The sequence below is a fragment of the Oncorhynchus tshawytscha genome, linkage group LG08 (assembly GCF_018296145.1).
Source record: "Oncorhynchus tshawytscha isolate Ot180627B linkage group LG08, Otsh_v2.0, whole genome shotgun sequence".
In the NCBI taxonomy this organism is placed as follows: Eukaryota; Metazoa; Chordata; class Actinopteri; order Salmoniformes; family Salmonidae; genus Oncorhynchus; species Oncorhynchus tshawytscha.
The window spans coordinates 52,423,486-52,445,130 of record NC_056436.1 but is presented as its reverse complement, the minus strand read 5'-3'; the positions used below and the strand labels follow the sequence as shown (position 1 = coordinate 52,445,130).

General features: G+C 43.1%; 1 protein-coding gene across 1 annotated transcript in view; it reads right to left on the bottom strand.

Annotated features, from left to right (window-relative positions):
* Positions 1-21,645, bottom strand: part of pdgfc (platelet derived growth factor c) — an 85,598-nt gene that overhangs the window by 13,383 nt on the left and 50,570 nt on the right. The window contains exon 3 of the mRNA XM_024429507.2: positions 12,397-12,574. Within this exon, the coding sequence (XP_024285275.1) occupies positions 12,397-12,574 (178 nt within the window). The remainder of the gene's footprint in view (positions 1-12,396; positions 12,575-21,645) is intronic.

Below are 21,645 nucleotides of genomic sequence, written 5' to 3'. Positions count from 1 at the left end.
TTGAGAGAATGCCAAGAGTATGCAAAGCTGTCATTAAGGCAAAGGGTGGCTACTTTGAAGAATCTCAAATCTAAAATATATTTGGATTTGGTTGAACACTTTTTTTGGTTACTACATGATCCCATATGTTTTATTTCATAGTTGATGTTTTCACTATTACTCTACAATGTAGAAAATATGAAAAATAAAGAAAACTTTTTGACTGGTACTTTATATTTAAAATAGTATTATGTTTCTCCACAATAAGTGTCAAGGCACAATGGACCTCAGTTCCATAAAGAACCAAGGTCAACTTACTGGAGGTATCGTGTGAAAAATGGGTCACCCTGATGCTGACATTTAGGGAGACAATGGAATTTCAGTTTTCCTTTTTCGCTCCCATTCAGAGAAACACATTTTTTCTCAAGCCACGCTGTGTTTTAACAACCTCTTCGCCTGGACCTTTTTAGCGTTTCCAAAATCTCTTCCCGCGAATTACAATAATCTCTTCCTAAGAATATCCCCTTTCGTTGGAAGTGGTAAAGAGGAATTATTGCTTGTTTAAATATAAACAAGTGCTGCCGCCATGACCTGAGGTTCCAGTAGCGTTGGTTTACCACAGAGGAACAGAGTGCTGCTGTTCATTGGGGCCTTCCAGTGCCCGAGGAATGCTCAGTGAGAAGCCAGGCCGAAGTGAGGCCAAAGCTAACCTTTCCTCTCGTGATTTCCACCAGTAAACACTCTTGCTGGCCATTAATTGTCTGCCCCAACTCGAAACATGAATGACATGCCACCTTGTTCTTCCTCTCTTAATCCTCGCAAATATCCGTTTACGCATGGATGGACAGAGGCAGTATTTAGGGATGTATGTAATTATGCATGCATGTTCAATAGACCGTCACAAAAAAGTGTCTGGAAATGTATTGGAGGGATGTGACACCGTTCTTCCACGAGAGATGCCATCATTTGTTGTTTTGTTGATGGTGGTGGAAAACGCCATCTCAGGCGCCGTTCCAGAATCTCCTATAAGTGTTCAATTGGGTTGAGATCTGGTGACTGACAGCCATGACAAATGCTTCACATTGCCCTTTGGATGGCAGCATTATCAACCTATGGGTACCAAAATAAATGGCCAAAATAGTGGCCTGCCCAGCATTTGTATATAACCTTAAGCATTATGGGATGTTAATTGCTTCATAAACTCAGGAACCACAAATGTGTGGAAGGACCTGCTTTCAATGTACTTTGTATCCCTCATTTACTTAAGTGTTTCCATTATTTTGGCAGTTACCTGTACATCGGGCCCTATAAAATCTGCGCTGCGGAGAACGAGGACAGAAACACAGAATCCAGACATTAAAATGGAATTCAACAATATTCTAAAATGTATTGAACTTAGTAGGAAATCACCTAAATGTATTGAACTTAGGAGAAAATGCAGTAATTTGCCATGACATGAACAAAATGCAGCAGTGATTCATCATTTCCTTCAACTTTCTGAAGAGGCAAAGGCACTGTCTGGTGTGTCCGTTTTTCTACCACTGGCGTTTCCAAAAGCCTTCTCAATTTAGTATTAACTACAGAGTAGTTTTTGCATCAATTTGCATCAATCCAGTGGACATTTGTTTTGCAAACTCTAATCACATGAGCGCTACAGAAATATCGCTAACCAAACAACGGTCTATGGCTGGTGCACAGATCAATTAATAGGTAACCATACCACAAAATGCATTAGACTTTTCCCAGACCTGAAAAGTAGTCTCCTGATATGGTTTAAGCACTGTTGTGGACTTAATAATCATCTAAGTGTGACTGACAGAGAAAACCTGAAAAAAAAACAGAAACCTGAAAAAACATAATGGAGAAGAAACTACATTTGGGAAAAACTAAATAGAATTGATTCAATCGCACTATCGGTTTCCATCCAATTGGCGACAGATTTTCATGCGAATATTTAAAAAATCTGCAGAAAGAAAATGTGAATTTTCCCACCAGTGGTGTGTTTCCACCAAACTGACTTGTTGCGGGTAAAAGTCAGTGCGCAATGACGTAGCTCACAAAATTTTTCACATGTCGAATAAAAATCTAAATGTTCAATGTGTTTCCATTGCATTTTCCACTCTACCGATAGCTGTCAGAAAAACGGTTGCAAGCATCGATCATCATGCCACCAGAATAAGATCCTCAATATTTATTGGAAAGGAGCCTCAAGCGCATCACCTTGCACCACTCTGTGAAGTTCATCATCATTTATTTAATCTCCAGCCTAATAAACTGCATGCCATCCCAACGAGTCGCATGACTGATATGCCATTTCTCACATATTACATTTTAGACACAAAAAGACACCATACCATTTTGCATCACATTTTGTGATTTTTTTATATGGCATGATATTACACGAACTGTGGATGGAAGCACGGTTAGAGTAGTGTAAAGAAGTCAAGTCCCAAGCAATCACCTGAGAAGCCTAAACATTCATGAAGATCAATGATTCCGTCGCGAATATACATTTTTCTGTCAGGTAGTTTTTATATCCTATCCACATGACTTCATTATACAGACAGAATCTCCTGTTTCTATAGCTTATGATGTATGGTACTACCACAGACTCCAAAATGAAATGTCAATTGGGAAAGAAACAAAATGACCACGCCCCTAAAATGCATCAGTAACATGGAGAAGACAGCAGGCAGCAGAATTGTAGGTTCTACAATATATATTCCCCTCCTTTGGACATTATAAATAGCACCTCATGATCCAGCCACAACTCTTTTGATGTGCACCCTATGTCGGGGACGAAGCCAAAACACACCTCCTTCTCTAGAACAGAACAGTTCTACAAGAAAAATATACAACTGTAAATACCACAGAGGAAAAACAAATTTACAAATTGTAGACCTCAGAGGAGAACTCAACATTGCTTTTGGGAACCAATGTTTAAGGAGGCACAAATCCTACAGCAAACTGGATTCTTACTCGGTTATGGATTTAGAGATTTGGAGTGCCTAAAGCATAGTGTTGTATATTGTGTATATAATATTTGATAAGATAATTAGCATTTACTAATTTTCGCTCTGATTAGGATTGATGCAGAATACAGAAAAGTTTACCTGGCGGTTTAGGGTTCAGATCTGAGATCGTTAAAATGATCTGTGATTTGTGAATAAAAACATACTAGAGTAGAAGTACTATAAGCTGTCATCTTCTCTACCCTCATGACTTTCACATCCATAAATAAAATAGATTAATTCCCCATCTTAGAACTTCTGTAGTGCTTGGATGGGATTCTAAGCAATGAAAGTTGATGGGCCAGATTTTAAGGTTTTGGGGTAACTATTCTCTATGGATTGACAGAAGTCATTGCGTACATTATTCTTTAAAAGGGTACCAAAACCTTCAAATCTGTGAGATCCTTATTCTCCGTAAATCTATCTGCTTTATAACTATCTCTCCCATGATATTTGGCTTAGAGATAAAGGAGAAGAACCGAACAAATATCAAGTCCCATCTGGTCTTTCAGACAATGACTATGGTCTATCTTGCATTGTATGAGTGATGAGTATATACACTGACTGTACAAAACATTAGGAAAACCTGCTCTTTCCATGACAGACTGAACAGGTGAATCATATCAAATTTGATTTGTCACAAGCGCCGAATACAACAGGCCTTAGACCTTACCGTGAAATGCTTACTTACAAGCACTTAACTCTATTTCTTGAACTGCGTTGTTGGTTAAGAAAATATTTACTAAATAAACATTAAAAAATTTAATAAAACGTTACAATAAGATTGTAACAATAACGAGACTATATACAGGGGGTACCGAGTCAATGTGCGGATGTATAGGTTAGTCGAGGTAATTTGTACATGTAGGTAGGGGTAAAGTGAATAGTCTGGGTGGCGATTTGATTAATTGTTCAGCAGTCTTATGTCTTGGGGGTAGAAGCTGTTAAAGGAGCATTTTGGACCTAGACTTGGTGCTCCGGTACCGCTTGCCATGCGGTAGCAAATACAACAGTCTACGACTTGGGTGACTGGCCTTCCTCTGACACCGCCTAGTATACAGGTCCTGGATGGCAGGGAGCTTGGCCCCAGTGATGTATTGGGCCGTACACACTACCCCTGTACCAAGCGGTGATGGTGCAGCTCGATGGTGCAGCTGTAGATCTTTTTAAGGATCTGGGGACCCATGCCAAATATTTTCAGTCTCCTGAGGGGGAAAAGGTGTTGTGCCCTCTTCACGACTGTCTTGGTGTGTTTGGACCATGATAGTTTCTTGGTGATGTGGACACCAAGGAACTTGAAACTCTTGACCCACTCTACTTCAGCCCAGTCTGTTTATGGGAGCCTGTCGGCCCTCCTTTCCTTGTAGTCCACTATCATCTCCTTTGTCTTGCTCACATTGAGGGATAGATTGTTTCCCTGGCACCACATGGACAAGTCTCTGACCACCTCCCTACAGGCTCATCGTTGTCGGTGATCAGGCTGTTGTGTCAGGAGTACAGGAGGGGACTAAGCACACAACCATGAGGGGCCCCGGTGTTGAGGATCAGCATTGCAGATGTGTTGTTACCTACCCTCACCACCTGGGGGATGGCCTGTCAGGAAGTTGAAGAGGGAGGTGTTTAGTCCCAGGGACCTTAGCTTAGTGATGAGCTTTGTGGGCACCATGGTGTTGAACGCTGACCTGTAGTCAATGAACAGCATTCTCACATTGGTGTTCCTTTTATCCAGGTGGGAAAGGGCAATTGAGATTGTGTCATCTGTGGATCTGTTGGGGCGGTACGTGAATTGGAGTGGGTCTAGGATTTCCGGGATGGAGGTGTAGATGTAAGCCTCGACCAGCCTTTCAAAGGCACTTTATGGCTACTGACATGAGTGTTACGGGCGGTAGTCATTCAAACATTATACTTTTTTTTAACCTTTATTTAACTAGTCATGTCAGTTAAGAACAGATTCTTATTTTCAATGACGGCCTAGGAACAGTGGGTTAACTGCCTGTTCAGGGGCAGAACGACAGATTTACTTTGTCAGCTCGGGGATTTGAACTTGCAACCCTTTTGGTTACTAGTCCAACGCTCTAACCACTAGGCTACCCTGCAGCCCCGGTGTAGCCTAATTTAGGCAGGTTACCTTCGCATCATTGGGCACAGGGACTATGGTGCTCTGCTTGAAACAAGTAGGTACTACAGACTCGGTCAGGGAGAGGTTGAAAATGTCAGTGAAGACACACTCTAGTACACCAGTACACACCCCATACCAGTACACACCCTGGTAATCCGTCTGGTCCTGCGGCCTTGTGAATGTTGACCTGTTTAAAGGTCTTGCTCACATCGGCTACCAAGAGTGTGATCACACCGTCGTCCGGAACAGCTGGTGCTCTCATGCATGCTTCAGTGTTGCTTGCCTCGAAGTGAGTATAAAAGGCATTTAGCTCATCTGGTAGGCTCGCATCACTGGGCAGCTCGCAGCTGGGTTTCCCTTTGTAGTCCATAATAGCTTGCAAGCCCTGCCAAATCTGACAAGCGTCTGAGCCGGTGTAGTAGGATTCAATCTTAGTCCTATATTGACGCTCTGCCTGTTTGATAGTTTGTCTGAGGGCATAGAGGGATTTCTTATAAGCGTCCGGATTAGTGTCCCGCTCCATGAAAGCGGCAGCTCAAGCCTTTAACTCGGTGTGGATGTTGACTGTAATCCAAGGCTTCTGGTTGGGATATGAACAGTGAGGGAAAAAAGTATTTGATCCCCTGCTGATTTTGTATGTTTGCCCACTGACAAAGAAATGATCAGTCAATAATTTTAATGGTAGGTTTATTTGAACAGTGAGAGACAGAATAACAACAGCAAAAATCCAGAAAAACACATGTAAACATTTTTTAAAATTGATTTGCATTTTAATGAGGGAAATAAGTATTTGAACACCTCTCAATCCTAAAGATTTCTGGCTCCCAGGTGTCTTTTATGCAGGTAACGCGCTGAGATTAGGAGCACACTCTTAAAAGGAGTGCTCCTAATCTCAGTTTGTTACCTGTGTAAAAGACACCTTCTTGAGCCACCATATTATGGCAAGAGCAGCTCAAATAAGCAAAGAGAAATTACAGTCCATCATTACTTTAAGACATGAATGTCAGTCAATCCGGAATATTTCAAGAACTTTGAAAGTTTCTTCAAGTGCAGTTGCAAAACCCATCAAGCACTATGATGAAACTGGCTCTCATGAGGACCGCCACAGGAAAGGAAGACCCAGAGTTACCTCTACTGCAGAGGATAAGTTCATTAGAGTTACCAGCCTCAGAAATTGCAGCCCAAATAAATGGCAGTAAGTAACAGACACATCTCAACATCAACTGTTCAGAGGAGGAGACGTGAATCAGGCATTCATGGTTGAATTCATGCAAATAAACCACTACTAAAAAGGACACCAATAAGAAGAAGAGACTTGCTTGGGCCATGGACATTAGACCGGTGGAAATCTGTCCTTTGATCTGATGATTTCTGGTTCCAATCGCCGTGTCTATGTGAGACGCAGAGTAGGTGAACGGATGTTCTCCGCATGTGTCGTACCCACCGTGAAGCACGGAGGTGGTGGTGTGATGGTATGGGGGTGCTTTGCTGGTGACACTGTTTTTGATTTATTAAGAATTCCAGGCACACTTAACCAGCATGGCTACCACATCATTCTTTAGCAATATGCCATCTCATCTGGTTTGCGCTTAGTGGGACTATGATTTGTTTTTCAATGGGACAATGGCCCAACACACTGTGTAAGGGCTATTTGACGAAGAAGGAGAGTGATGGATTGCTGCATCAGATGACCTGGCCTCCACAATTACCCAACCTCAACCCAATTGAGATGGTTTGGGATGAGTTGGACTGCAGAGTGAAGGAAAAGCAGCTAACAAGTGCTCAGCATATGTGGGAACTCCTTTAAGACTTTAGGAAAAGCATTCCAGGTGAAGCTGGTTTGTAACTACAATGCTGTTGATCCATCCTCAGTTTCCTCCTATCAAAGTAATTTAAAACTAACTATTTTAAAGTCATCACTGGGCTCATGGTGAAATCTCTGAGTGGTTTCCTTCCTCTCCAGCAATTGAGTTAGGAAGGACGCCTGTATCTTTGTAGTGACTGGGATATACAATGTCTGCTTTTTAAGGGGGCTGGACATCTACCCATCCTCTTGACTCTGCAAGACACACAATACTTGCAGTCTCCCTCAAGTAGTGGCAGAGAGCAACAAATTTGTCTCTGCCCATCAACAACTGGACTCGCTCCACAGGAGGATGGTGACAGCTAAAAATCGGTGGAATGGTATCAAATACATCAAACACATGGTTTCCATGTGTTTGTTGCCATTCCATTCACGTCGTTCCAGACATTATTATGAGCCATCCTCCCCTCAGCATCCTCCACCTGCCTACTCATATAGTATTGCTGGACTTGTGGGCTGGTGCGCATGCCCAAAGTGAATTGTGTGACATTTGTTTCGTGTTTTTCATTGTTATTTACTTCTATTTGGAGAATTTATTGTGTGGTGTAATACTCTGCAGGTGGTATATGCAATCTTTACAGTCCTTTTACATGTAATACTGCTATATTCTGTAAGATTCTGTGTCTGTGCATTTGTGCCTTGGTGTATTCATTCGGCTTGTGTGTATTCATTACCCGTATCTGTCCCTTACAGAACCATTCTACTAGTTTTCCCACTTTTCATTCCCATGTACATTGCCATATACCTTTACAAACCATCCCCATGTTCATCTTCTCCTGTGTGTGAATAAAGTTCCTGTGTGTGTTAACTCTAGGCTGCTTTATTCCCCTCTAACTGGGGCGGTGTCAGATCAAATCAAATCAAATCAAATTTTATTTGTCACATACACATGGTTAGCAGATGTTAATGCGAGTGTAGCGAAATGCTTGTGCTTCTAGTTCCGACAATGCAGTAATAACGAACAAGTAATCTAACTAACAATTCCAAAAAAACTACTGTCTTATACACAGTGTAAGGGGATAAAGAATATGTACATAAGGATATATGAATGAGTGATGGTACAGAGCAGCATAGGCAAGATACAGTAGATGATACCGAGTACAGTATATACATATGAGATAAGTATGTAAACCAAGTGGCATAGTTAAAGTGGCTAGTGATACATGTATTACATAAGGATGCAGTCGATGATATAGAGTACAGTATCAACGTATGCATATGAGATGAATAATGTAGGGTAAGTAACATTATATAAGGTAGCATTGTTTAAAGTGGCTAGTGATATATTTACATCATTTCCCATCAATTCCCATGATTAAAGTGGCTGGAGTAGAGTCAGTGTCATTGACAGTGTGTTGGCAGTAGCCACTCAATGTTAGTGGTGGCTGTTTAACAGTCTGATGGCCTTGAGGTAGAAGCTGATTTTCAGTCTCTCGGTCCCAGCTTTGATGCACCTGTACTGACCTCGCCTTCTGGATGACAGCGGGGTGAACAGGCAGTGGCTCGGGTGGTTGATGTCCTTGATGATCTTTATGGCCTTCCTGTAGCATCGGGTGGTGTAGGTGTCCTGGAGGGCAGGTAGTTTGCCCCCGGTGATGCGTTGTGCAGACCTCACTACCCTCTGGAGAGCCTTACGGTTGAGGGCAGTGCAGTTGCCATACCAGGCGGTGATACAGCCCGCCAGGATGCTCTCGATTGTGCATCTGTAGAAGTTTGTGAGTGCTTTTGGTGACAAGCCGAATTTCTTCAGCCTCCTGAGGTTGAAGAGGCGCTGCTGCGCCTTCCTCACGATGCTGTCTGTGTGAGTGGACCAATTCAGTTTGTCTGTGATGTGTATGCCGAGGAACTTAAAACTTGCTACCCTCTCCACTACTGTTCCATCGATGTGGATGGGGGGGTGTTCCCTCTGCTGTTTCCTGAAGTCCACAATCATCTCCTTAGTTTTGTTGACGTTGAGTGTGAGGTTATTTTCCTGACACCACACTCCGAGGGCCCTCACCTCCTCCCTGTAGGCCGTCTCTTCGTTGTTGGTAATCAAGCCTACCACTGTTGTGTCGTCCGCAAACTTGATGATTGAGTTGGAGGTGTGCATGGCCACGCAGTCGTGGGTGAACAGGGAGTACAGGAGAGGGCTCAGAACGCACCCTTGTGGGGCCCCAGTGTTGAGGATCAGCGGGGAGGAGATGTTGTTGCCTACCCTCACCACCTGGGGGCGGCCCGTCAGGAAGTCCAGTACCCAGTTGCACAGGGCGGGGTCGAGACCCAGGGTCTCGAGCTTGATGACGAGCTTGGAGGGTACTATGGTGTTGAATGCCGAGCTGTAGTCGATGAACAGCATTCTCACATAGGTATTCCTCTTGTCCAGATGGGTTAGGGCAGTGTGCAGTGTGGTTGAGATTGCATCGTCTGTGGACCTATTTGGGCGGTAAGCAAATTGGAGTGGGTCAAGGGTGTCAGGTAGGGTGGAGGTGATGTGGTCCTTGACTAGTCTCTCAAAGCACTTCATGATGACGGATGTGAGTGCTACGGGGCGGTAGTCGTTTAGCTCAGTTACCTTAGCTTTCTTGGGAACAGGAACAATGGTGGCCCTCTTGAAGCATGTGGGAACAGCAGACTGGTATAGGGATTGATTGAATATGTCCGTAAACACACCGGCCAGCTGGTCTGCACATGCTCTGAGGGCGCGGCTGGGGATGCCGTCTGGGCCTGCAGCCTTGCGAGGGTTAACACGTTTAAATGTCTTACTCACTTCGGCTGCAGTGAAGGAGAGACCGCATGTTTCCGTTGCAGGCCGTGTCAGTGGCACTGTATTGTCCTCAAACCGGGCAAAAAGTTATTTAGTCTGCCTGGGAGCAAGACATCCTGGTCCGTGACTGGGCTGGGTTTCTTCCTGTAGTCCGTGATTGACTGTAGACCCTGCCACATGCCTCTTGTGTCTGAGCCGTTGAATTGAGATTCTACTTTGTCTCTGTACTGGCGCTTAGCTTGTTTGATAGCCTTGCGGAGGGAATAGCTGCACTGTTTGTATTCAGTCATGTTACCAGACACCTTGCCCTGATTAAAAGCAGTGGTTCGTGCCTTCAGTTTCACACGAATGCTGCCATCAATCCACGGTTTCTGGTTAGGGAATGTTTTAATCGTTGCTATGGGAACGACATCTTCAACGCACGTTCTAATGAACTCGCACACCGTATCAGCGTATTCGTCAATGTTGTTGTCTGACGCAATACGAAACATCTCCCAGTCCACGTGATGGAAGCAGTCTTGGAGTGTGGAGTCAGCTTGGTCGGACCAGCGTTGGACAGACCTCAGCGTGGGAGCTTCTTGTTTTAGTTTCTGTCTGTAGGCAGGGATCAACAAAATGGAGTCGTGGTCAGCTTTTCCGAAACGGGGGCGGGGCAGGGCCTTATATGCATCGCGGAAGTTAGAGTAACAATGATCCAAGGTCTTTCCACCCCTGGTTGCGCAATCGATATGCTGATAAAATTTAGGGAGTCTTGTTTTCAGATTAGCCTTGTTAAAATCCCCAGCTACAATGAATGCAGCCTCCGGATAAATCGTTTCCAGTTTGCAGAGAGTTAAATAAAGTTCGTTCAGAGCCATCGATGTGTCTGCTTGGGGGGATATATACGGCTGTGATTATAATCGAAGAGAATTCTCTTGGTAGATAATGCGGTCTACATTTGATTGTGAGGAATTCTAAATCAGGTGAACAGAAGGATTTGAGTTCCTGTATGTTTCTTTCATCACACCATGTCACGTTGGCCATAAGGCATACGCCCCCGCCCGTCTTCTTACCAGAAAGATGTTTGTTTCTGTCGGCGCGATGCGTGGAGAAACCCGCTGGCTGCACCGCTTCGGATTGCGTCTCTCCAGTTAGCCATGTTTCCGTGAAGCAGAGAACGTTACAGTCTCTGATGTCCCTCTGGAATGCTACCCTTGCTCGGATTTCATCAACCTTGTTGTTAAGAGACTGGACATTGGCAAGAAGAATGCTAGGGAGTGGTGCACGATGTGCCCGTCTCCGGAGTCTGACCAGAAGACCGCTTCGTTTCCCTCTTTTACGGAGTCGTTTTTTTTTTGGGTCGCTGCATGTGATCCACTCGGTTACACTGGTTGTAAGGCAGAACACAGGATCCGCATCGCAAAAAACATATTCTTGGTCGTACTGGTGGTGAGTTGACGCTGATCTTATATTCAGTAGTTCTTCTCGGCTGTATGTAATGAAACCTAAGATGACCTGGGGTACTAGTGTAAGAAATAACACGTAAAAAAACAAAAAACTGCATAGTTTCCTAGGAACGCGAAGCGAGGCGGCCATCTCTGTCGGCGCCGGAAGTATAAACCAGTAATATAAGTAGAGCCGGGTCCCTGTCTTTCAAGAACTGTCAGCTCATCTACCAAAGGGAACAGAGTCAATAAAACCAATTTAAAGAATGTGGTAATTATAAACCAAATCCTGCCTGTTCCGCTGACAAAAAAAAAAAAAAGGTCAAACAGACAAAAAATAGCACCGTCGCTGACCTCCTTTTGCCATTGGTGCTCGTCAGGAACAGAAACTATTTCACTGCGTTGCAGGCCATTGCGGATTAATGAAGGGAAGAGCTGTTTGGTAAGAGTGAGGCGCACAAAACTGCAACATGACAGGTTAAAACAGCAGCCTTCACTTTCAGTGTATCTCTGGGCATTTGCAAGTGAAAGGTGTGGGTATGAAGGGGGCTCTATATATGTATATGTGGTCTGGGATGAGGACATAGAGAAAAAGGAGAGAAAGAGTGAGGGGAGGGGGGAGGATGGGGAAAAGGGGGGAGAGAGTAAAAAAAGAGAAAGAGGAGAGACTAATAAGATGCGAGGCATAGGATGTAAACAGACAGTGACAGCGGTGGTGATCCAAAGTTGTGTGATCTTTCATGAACTAAATTGGGATTACTGCCACACCTCCTGCCAATAGAGCGTGACTGAACCGAGAAAGAAAGGACAGAAGAATCAGCGAAAAAGAGCCACTCTTCCAGCTCTTTAATCCATCTTTTATATCTAGTCGGAGGAGAGGAATAAGACATGGATTGAATCCAACCAGGGTCAGCGGGCCATGCTGTGTCTGAGAGTCTAGACGCCATCTGGGCCGAGCTCAATCTCAATCTCACCCAACACCATTAACACTCCACCACCATCCACCTCTTTTTGAAACCTTGTCTGATTGGATCGACAGCAGTGCCAGAGCGAGACAATCACACAGGTGCCTCAAACAGCAATCCAGGTCACGATTTCTATCACAACAGCACTTAGCTATGAACGCAGGACAAAACAAACACGTCGAGAGAGGTTTACACATACAGAATAGCAGTGGCCGTTACATAATAGGTTATTATGTGAGGGAGCGTGTGCCGTTTATGTGCTCAGAGGAAAGATGACTTATGGCTTACCATGGGGAGCAGGGAGTAGCGAATGCTGAAGCCAGGCTCGGAGGGGAAGTACTCATCAGATCTGAATCTCACCCGGATCTGACCGCCTTTGGACATGTGGCTGGCGGGTACCTGGGACCCGCACCAGCGGCCCACGATGGTGTCCTCGGACGGCTCCTCGAGCTCCACAAAATCATACCTGGAAAAGGGCCAAAGAGAAAGAAAGAACGAGAGAGACAGAGAGAGAAAGAAAAAGGAGAGCTTTGGCTCAATGTGTGTAGTCCCATGAATTCACATTGGAGATGACACAAAGTGGCCATGTAATGAAAGCAAGCACTTAATGCATGTACAGTACCAATCAAATGTTTAGACACACCTAATCATTAAAATGGTTCTTCTTTCTACATTGTAGAATAATAGCGACGACATCAAAACTATGAAATAACACATATGGAGTGTAGTATTCAAAGAAGTGTTTAACACATCCAAATATATTTTTTTATTTTAAAACCTTCAAAGTAGCCACTCTTTGCATTGATGACAGCTTTGCACACTCTTGGCATTCTCTCACCCAGCTTCACCTGGAATTCTTTTCCAACAGTCTTGAAGGAGTTCTCACATATTCTGAGCACTTGTTGGCTACTATGCCTTCACTCTGCGGTCCATCTCATCCCAAACCATCTCACTTGGGTTGAGGTCAGCTGATTGTTGAAGCCAGGTCATATGATGCAGCACTCCATCACTCTCATTGTTGGTCAAATAGCCATTACACAGCCTGGAGGTGTTGGGTCATTGTGCTGTTGAAGAAAAAAATGATAATCCCACTAAATGCAAACCAGATGGGATGGCGTACCGCTGCAGAATGCGGTGGTAGCCATGCTGGTTAAGTGTGCCTGGGATTGTGCCTTCTCTTTCATGCTTCACGGCGGGAACCACGCATGCAGAGAGCATCCGGTCACCTACTCTGCATCTCACAAAGACACAGCGGTTAGAACCAAACATCTCAAATTTGGACTCCAGACCAAAGAACACATTTCCACCGGTCTAATGTCCATTGCTCGTGTTCTTACTGGTGTCCTTTAGTAGTGGTTTCCTTGCAGCAAATCAACCTTGAAGGCCTGATTCACACAGTCTCCTCTGAACAGTTGATGTTGAGATGTGCCTGTTACTTGAACTCTGTGAAGCATTTATTTGGGCTGCAGTTAATTCTCATGAATTTATACTCTGTAGAAGAGGTAACTCTGAGTCTTCCTTTCCTGTGGTGGTCCTCATGAGAGCCAGTTTCATCATAGTGCTTGATGGGTTTTGCGACTGCACTTGAAGAAACTTTCAAAGTTCTTGAAATATTCCGGATGGACTGACCTTCATGTCTTAAAGTAATGATGTGCTGTCATTTCTCTTTGCTTATTTGAGCTGTTCTTGTCATAATATGGACTTGGTCTTTTACCAAATAGGGCTATCTTCTGTATATCACCCGTACCTTGTCACAACACAACTGATTGGCTCAAACGCAATAGGAAGGAAAGAAATTCCACAAATGTACTTTTAACCTGTTAATTGAAATGCATTCCAGGTGACTACCTCATGAAGCTGGTTGAGAGAATGCCAAGCGTGTGCAAAGCTGTCATCAAGACAAAGGGTGGCTATGAAGAATCAAAATGTTTCCATATGTGTTATTTCATAGTTTATGTCTTGATAATTATTCTACAATGTAGAAAATAGTACAAATAAAATAAAAGTAAACCCTTGAATGAGTATGTGTGTCTAGTGTCACTGGACAGCTCTCGGCTGTGCTTCCATTTGTAGTGTGTAATAGTTTGCAAGCCCTGCCACATCCGAGGAGTGTTGGGGCCGGTGTAGTACGATTCGATCTTAGTCCTGTATTGCCGCTTCGCCTGTTTGATGGTTCTACGGAGGGCATAGCGGGATTTCTTATAAGCGTCCGGGTTAGAGTCTCGCTCCTTGAAAGCGGCAGCCCTGCCCTTTAGCTCAGTGCGAATGTTGCCTGTAATCCATTGCTTCTGGTTGGGGTATGGACGTACAGTCACTGTAGGGACGACGTCCTCGATGCACTTATTGATAAAGCCAGTGACTGATGTGGTGTACTCCTCAAAGCCATCGGAAGAATCCACTGGTGCTTCCCGTTTTCATTTTTGCTTGTAAACATTTGCCAAATGGAGGGCGAGGGAGAGCTTTGTACGCATCTCTGTGTGTGGAGTAAAGGTGGTCTAGAATTTTTTTCCCCCTCTGGTTGCACTTTTAACATGCTGATAGAAATGATGTAAAACTCCCTGCATTAAAATCCACGGCCACTAGGAGCGCCACCTCTGGATGAGCGTTTTCCTGTTTGCTTATGGTGGTATACAGCTCATTGAGTGCCAGCATCGGTCTGTGGTGGTAGGTAGACAGCTACGAAAAATACAGGTTGGTAGGTTGGTCTCTAGGTTGGTAGTGTGGTCTACAGCTTAACAGCTGAGAGACTGTACCTCAGGCGAGAAAAACCTTGAGACTTTCTTAGATATCGTGCACCAGCTGTTGTTTACATATATGCATAGGCCCCCGCCCCGTGTCTTACCAGATGTTGCTGTTCTATCCTGTCGATAGTGTACAACCCGCCAGCTGTATTTTCTTAATGTTGTCGTTCAGCAACAACTCGGTGAAACATAAGATATTACAGTTATTAATGTCCCGTTGGTAGGATATATGGGCGTTCAGTTCTTCCCATTAATTTTCCAGCGATTTAACATTAGCAGGATGGAAAATCTCGGTTTCCTTCTTCTGCGAATGACGGGGATCTGGGACTGGTCAGGTGTCTGTAGTATATCCCTCTCGTACCGACTCATTGAAGAAAAACTGTCTAGTCTGAGGTGAGTAATCTCAGTTCTGATGTCCAGAAGCTATTTTCGGTAGCAGCAACATTTACCTAGAACTAACGCTGCAGATAGCAATAGTGGCTGATCTGAAAAGTCATAGTCAATCAATCAATATAATTATTTTAGCAAAAATGTTTCTTTAATTCTCAATCTGTAGAAGCTAAGAGAATAGAAAGGTTCAGTACTTTTGTAAAGCATCACAGCTGTTGTGTCTTTGGCTATGCCGGATTAAGTGATATGACATGCTATTCTGTAAAATCCTTTCTCTGTAATTAATATTACCTGATTGAGCTAATCATGTAAATATAATTAACTAGAAAGTCAGGGCACCATGGAAGAATATTTATAGAGCAGTTATCTTCTGAATAAACTTAACACTTCTAGGGTAGGGGGCAGCATTCAGAGTTTTGGATGAAAAGCATGCTACTTGGGCCCAGAAGATATGATATGCATATAACTGGTAGATTTGGATTGAAAACACTCTAAAGTTTCCAAAACTGTTAAAATAGTGTCTGTGAGTATAACAGAACTGATTTAGCAGGCGAAAACCTGAGAAAAATCCATTCAGGAAGTAGTTTTTTTTTTTGTCGTTTTCTATTCAATGCCATTACAGTATCCATTGACTTAGGACTCGATTTGCAGTTCCTATGCCTTCCACTAGATGTCAACAGTCTTTAGAAATCGTTTCAGGCTTGAGGGAGTAAGCTTTTTCATGCGCATGTGCATTTCTTGTTTACCTTCAATAACGTATTGACGACGTTATTGTCCGGTAGAAATACTATAGATCATTTAGGCTAAAAAACAACCTGAGGGTTGAATATGAACATCGTTTGACATGTTTCTATGAACTTTACGGATACAATTTGGATTTTTTTGTCTGATTGTTTTGACTGCGTTTGAGCCTGTGGATTACTGAAGAAAATGCGCTAACAAAACTGAGGTTTTTGGATATAAAGACACTTCATCGAACAAAAGGAACATTTATTGAGTAAATGAATGTCTTCTGATTGCCACCATATGAAGATCATCAAAAGTAAGGGATTTTCTCTCTATTTCTGAGCTTTGTAACGCTTCTGCTTGGCTGGTTACTGTTTGTAATAATTTGTCAACTGGGCTATGTTCTGGGCTAGGTATGCTTTCGTCGAAAAGCATTTTATAAATATGACACTGTGGTTGGTTTAACAAGAAGTTAATCTTTAAACCTATGTAAAATATGTTTTGTTTTCTGAATTTTTATAATAAGCATTTCTGTATTTGAACATGGCACTCTGTAATCTCACTGGATGTTGGCCAGATGGGACGCTAGCGTCCCACGTACACTAGAGAGGTTAAAGAACTAGTAATATTTTATATCAATCGCAGTCAATATTAATCGTCACCTTATTTCAGTCTCATCTGAAAGCTGTACATTTTTGGTTATCTTCACGAACCCTGGCTAACAAGTTGAATCAGCAATACAAAATTGGGTTGAATTATTTATTTACTAAATACCTAACTAATCACACAGAATTACATGTACACAGAATGAATCATACATTGATTACAAATTATGTCATAAAGGAAAACATCCCTAGCAGACAGAACAGATATGACAGCTGGTTACAAAAAGAACTGGTGTTGGGTTTGAGTGGAAGTGCGAGAAGACTTGAGGAACAGAGGGAGAAGCTATGTCTCTATCGGGCTGTAGTCAGCTACTCTATCGTAAATACAGAACCTAGTGCATTCTAAATTACCGCCCATTTGGAAAAGGAAAATGCAATAAATATTTACTCTGAGCTGCGCTTCAATAGGTTGGTGGTAGATGGAAGGCCGTGTTGCAAAACAGAATCCTTTGAACGGTGTCTCTGGTGGCGAACGGGATACATTGTAGTGTTGTCGTTGTGTGTTAGATGGGATACTCTCTCCTAGCCCACGTTTCCAGCGGCCGCTGCTAACTCAACGGCTAGGAGGTATCACTTCTGTAGTGAATAAGAGTTCAAAGTTCATACCATTCGCAACCAAAGCTCACGCTGGGGTCGGCTTAGTTCTGTAGTTGACATGTTAGTCCTTTTCAACGTAAGGACCGTCGTCCTATTGTGCTCGGAACAGGAGGTTACACTTTTTTCAAGGGCTTATATAGTGGAGGGAGAAGGGTGTGTTTCATAGTTTATAACCCATGCCTCTTCACAGGGGCGGGCCACTGATTGAGCAGAGCAGAGCCCTAACCTTATGAAAACCCTTATGAAAACCTCTCATTTGGAAGCTAAAATTACATTTAATCTTTTCACAAATAATTTTATATTTAAACATTTGAATTGCACAACAATTCCATGTGAATCTGATAACTATAATGTGTAGACTTTCCCAGATACAGCTTTGGTCATCCTGTCATCAGTCATCAGTCATGTCTCAGATGACAACCGAACTGACATCATATTCAGTACCAACGCATATTTTCAACTGGTTCTATTACCAACATTTGGTTCCTTTCCCTCCACTTGTTTGATGTTCCCAGACTCTCTATGTTTAACAAATGCTATTCAAGAGTCCCTCTGTAGAGTCAAGAGAGAGGGAAGGGAGAAAGGCATTTATGGGGGTGGTCATAATCCTTACCCACAGGCCAACGTCATGACACAGCACAGTTGAAAAATACATGGCAAATAGAAATCCAAAATGGATGGTGTTAAGAGATAAATGGGAGGGGTTGAATGGAGCTGAAGGGTGGGACTAATAACAACAAGATAACAAATGTAGAGCATACGGGATCAGTAAAATCTATATAGTTTCAGAAAGGTTAAATAGCACAGTTAAAAATAGAAATCAAACTGGATGGACATCAGCAATAGAGGAAGGACTAAAAACAAACAAAATATAACTATTGTAAAATATGTATAATATGTATAAACTGAAGGTAGAAGCCTAAGTGTTATTGTTTTAGTTTCCTCCAATCAGAGGAGGGGTTTACAAGGAATAATAAAGGTATATTCTAAAGAAGTGTATATATCTCTGCAACATCAAAACTGACCCACCCCTCAAAAACAACAATAAAAAAAATTATATAAAAAACATAAATTATGTACAAAACAAGTTACGAACAACGCAAAAAAAAAAAAATAAAAAAAATAGCGTGGTTGGTTAAGAGCCGATAACATGGCAGCCAATCCCTCCCTCGCCATCTTGATTATTGTGAGGTCAGCTTTGTCCCTCTTGAGCCCTAATACAACCCCACTGAGCTGCATCTGACCTACATGGTCCCCTCGTTTTTACTTTCCTCCACTCCCGCCCATCCATCCAGTTCCCTCTCTCTGAGGAGAAGGGGCTATGCTATCACTGAACGGTTTCGAACAGTGGGGCCGAATGCTCACAGGGTCTCCACGGGGAGCAATGGGCGGCTCCACAATTTAGTGTCGATATTAAGGTAAGAAAAGAGCTGAGCATTTCCTGTGTAATCGTTCAGAGATCAACCTCAGGTGGGTTGGGTAGGAGAGTGGCATTAGCAGCAGTCGCCTTCGATTAGAGATAATGGGCCTGACGCAGACCCTGGGACAAGCCTATTAGGCTAATGCTGTAATCACATACAGTGCAGTGAAAAATGATTCGCCCCCTTTCTGATTATCTCTATTTTTGAATATATTTAACATGGATTGTTATCAGATCTTCAATCAAAACCTAATATTATACTGAACCAAAGAGATGATCAGGCTGTTGATTGTGGCCTGTGGAATGTTGTCCCACTTCTCTTCAATGGCTATGCAAATTTATTCGATATTGGTGGGAATTGGAATACGATGTCGTACACTCTGATCCAGAGCATCCCAAACATGCTCAATGGTTGACATGTCTGGTGAGTATGCAGGCCATTGAAGAACTGGGACATTTTCAGCTTCCAGGAATTGTGTACAGATTCTTGCGACATTGGGCCGTGCATTATGTTGAAAAATGAGGTGATTACAGCGGATGAATGGCATGACAATGACATTCTACATTTGTTGTTAGCCCAGCTAGCATAGACACTGACAGTTGTGAATCTGATGCAGCCGTAGAGCTGCTGCCCCCTTACCCGGGAAAGCACCGAACAGACAGGGACGTTGGACCATTTAAGAGACGCATATATGATGAGAACTACATTCATTTGGGGTTCACTTATATTGGGAGTAGTGCCTTTCCTCAGCCACAGTGTGTTATTTGTGCAAAAGTACTATCTCAACTCAATGAAACCTTCACTCTTGCGCAGTAATTTAGAAACAAAACACGGCAATTTGAAAAATAATCCACAGGTGTTTTTTGAGCGAGAATTAAGACGACTTTCGAGTAGTAAGACATGTATAAAAGCAACAGATACCATTAAAAAGAAGGGTCTAGAAGTGTCTGATATGGTGAGCTACCGAGTGGCTAGGACAGGCAAGCCCCATACTTTTAATCCTTCCTGCTGCCGCAGATATGGGTGGGACAATGCTGGGGGAAAAGGCCAAAAGAACTACACAGACAATGCCTTCATCAAACAACACTGTTTCACGATGCATAAGTGACATGGCAGGAGATGTTTTGAAACAATTACTGCTTCGCATACAAGCCAGTTAATTCTGTGTGTTACAGCTGGATGAGTCGGATGTGGCGGGCCTGGCACAGCTCCTGGTATAAGTCCGTTACGTTTACGGGGGGTCAATTAAGGAAGACATCCTCTTCTGCAAACCACTGGAAACCAGGACAACAGGAGAGGATATTTTTAAAGTAATCGGCCATAATCAGTGTCCAAAAATGCTGATTACAGATTGTTAGGAAAACTTGAAATCGGCCCTAATTAAATCAGCCATTCCGATTAATCGGTTGACCTCTAGATATAAAACACGTAAGTTTGTAGAAATGTTAAAATAATGTATGACACTAACACAATTGATATGGTAGCAGAAAATCCAAAGAAAAACCAAGTGGAATTATTTTTTGAGAGCCCTTGCTCTTCCAATGGAATGTAATAGGGGCATATCCAAATCCAGCTCCCAGATTGCAATTCCTATGGCTTCCACTAGATGTCAGTCTCTGTTTTTCTTCTTTACCCCCTTTTCTCCCCAATTTCGTGGTATCCAATTGTTAGTGGTTACTATCTTGTCTCATTGATATAACTCCCGTACGGGCTCGGGAGAGACGAAGGTCGAAAACCATGCGTCCTCTGAAACACAACCCAACCAAGCCACACTGCTTCTTAACACAGTGCACATCCAACCCGGAAGCCAACCCGGAAGCCACACCAATGTGTCGGAGGAAACACCGTGCACCTGGCGATCTGGTTAGAGTGCACTGCGCCCGGCCCACCACAGGAGTCGCTAGTGCACGATGATACAAGGATATCCCTATTGGCCAAACCCTCCCTAACCCGGGAGACGCTAGGCCAATTGTGCATGGACCTCCCGGTCGCGGCCGGCTGTGACAGAGCCTGGGCTCGAACCCAGAACCCACACTGCGCCACCCGGGAGGCCTAGATGTCAGTCTTGAGTTTTGAATTTTGAGTTTTAGTACTGGGAGTAGAAGTTCGAAATCAGTCTATGCGCGCATGACGAAGAGGACGTGCACCTGCTAATTTTGCTTTCCTATTGAACATACTTCTTTCTGTATGAAATATTATATTTTACAGTATCCGAGGATTACATAGAATCGTATTTTGACTTGTTTTAACAAAGTTTAGCGGTAGCTTTTTGGATTTCTTTCTCTGTATGTTGAAAGAGTGGATTACTCAAATCGATGGCAACATTTTTTACTGACTATTTAGGATATAAAGAAGGATTTTATCTAACAAAATGACCATGCATGTTGTAGCTGGGACCCTTTGGATTGCAAATCAGAGGAAGATGTTCAAAAAGTACGTGAATATTTAGTCGCTATTTGTGAATTTAAGAAACCTGTGCCGGTGGAAAAATATTTTGATGTGGGGCGCCGTCCTCGAACAAAGGCATGGCATGCTTTCGCTGTAAAGCCCATTGTAAAACGGACAAATAGACTTAGATGAACAAGACTTTAATCTTTTAACCGATATAAGACACATGTACCTAAATGTTAAATAATCATAAAAATGGTGGATATTAATTTGAATTGCGCGCCCTCCAATTTCACCGGAAGTTGTCGACAGGTGTCCCCTAGCCGTATTAACAAGTATCATAACCTTCATTGCGTGATTTTTTTGTGTGTGTGCAAATGAACTGTGATAGAGTGAAGCACCTGAGTGAGTAGGGTGCGTAATTACGCAACTACTTCCCCGAAACGGATGACAAACTGGATTCGTTATCCCTTTCATGCCCTTCCTCCAGTCCACTTACCGATGTCTGAACAAGAGAGCCTCATCGAAATTGCAACAAGCGGTTCTGTGAAACTTTTATTTAAATCAGAAGCCACTGCCAGGTTTCTGGATTGGGCTGCGCTCAGAGTA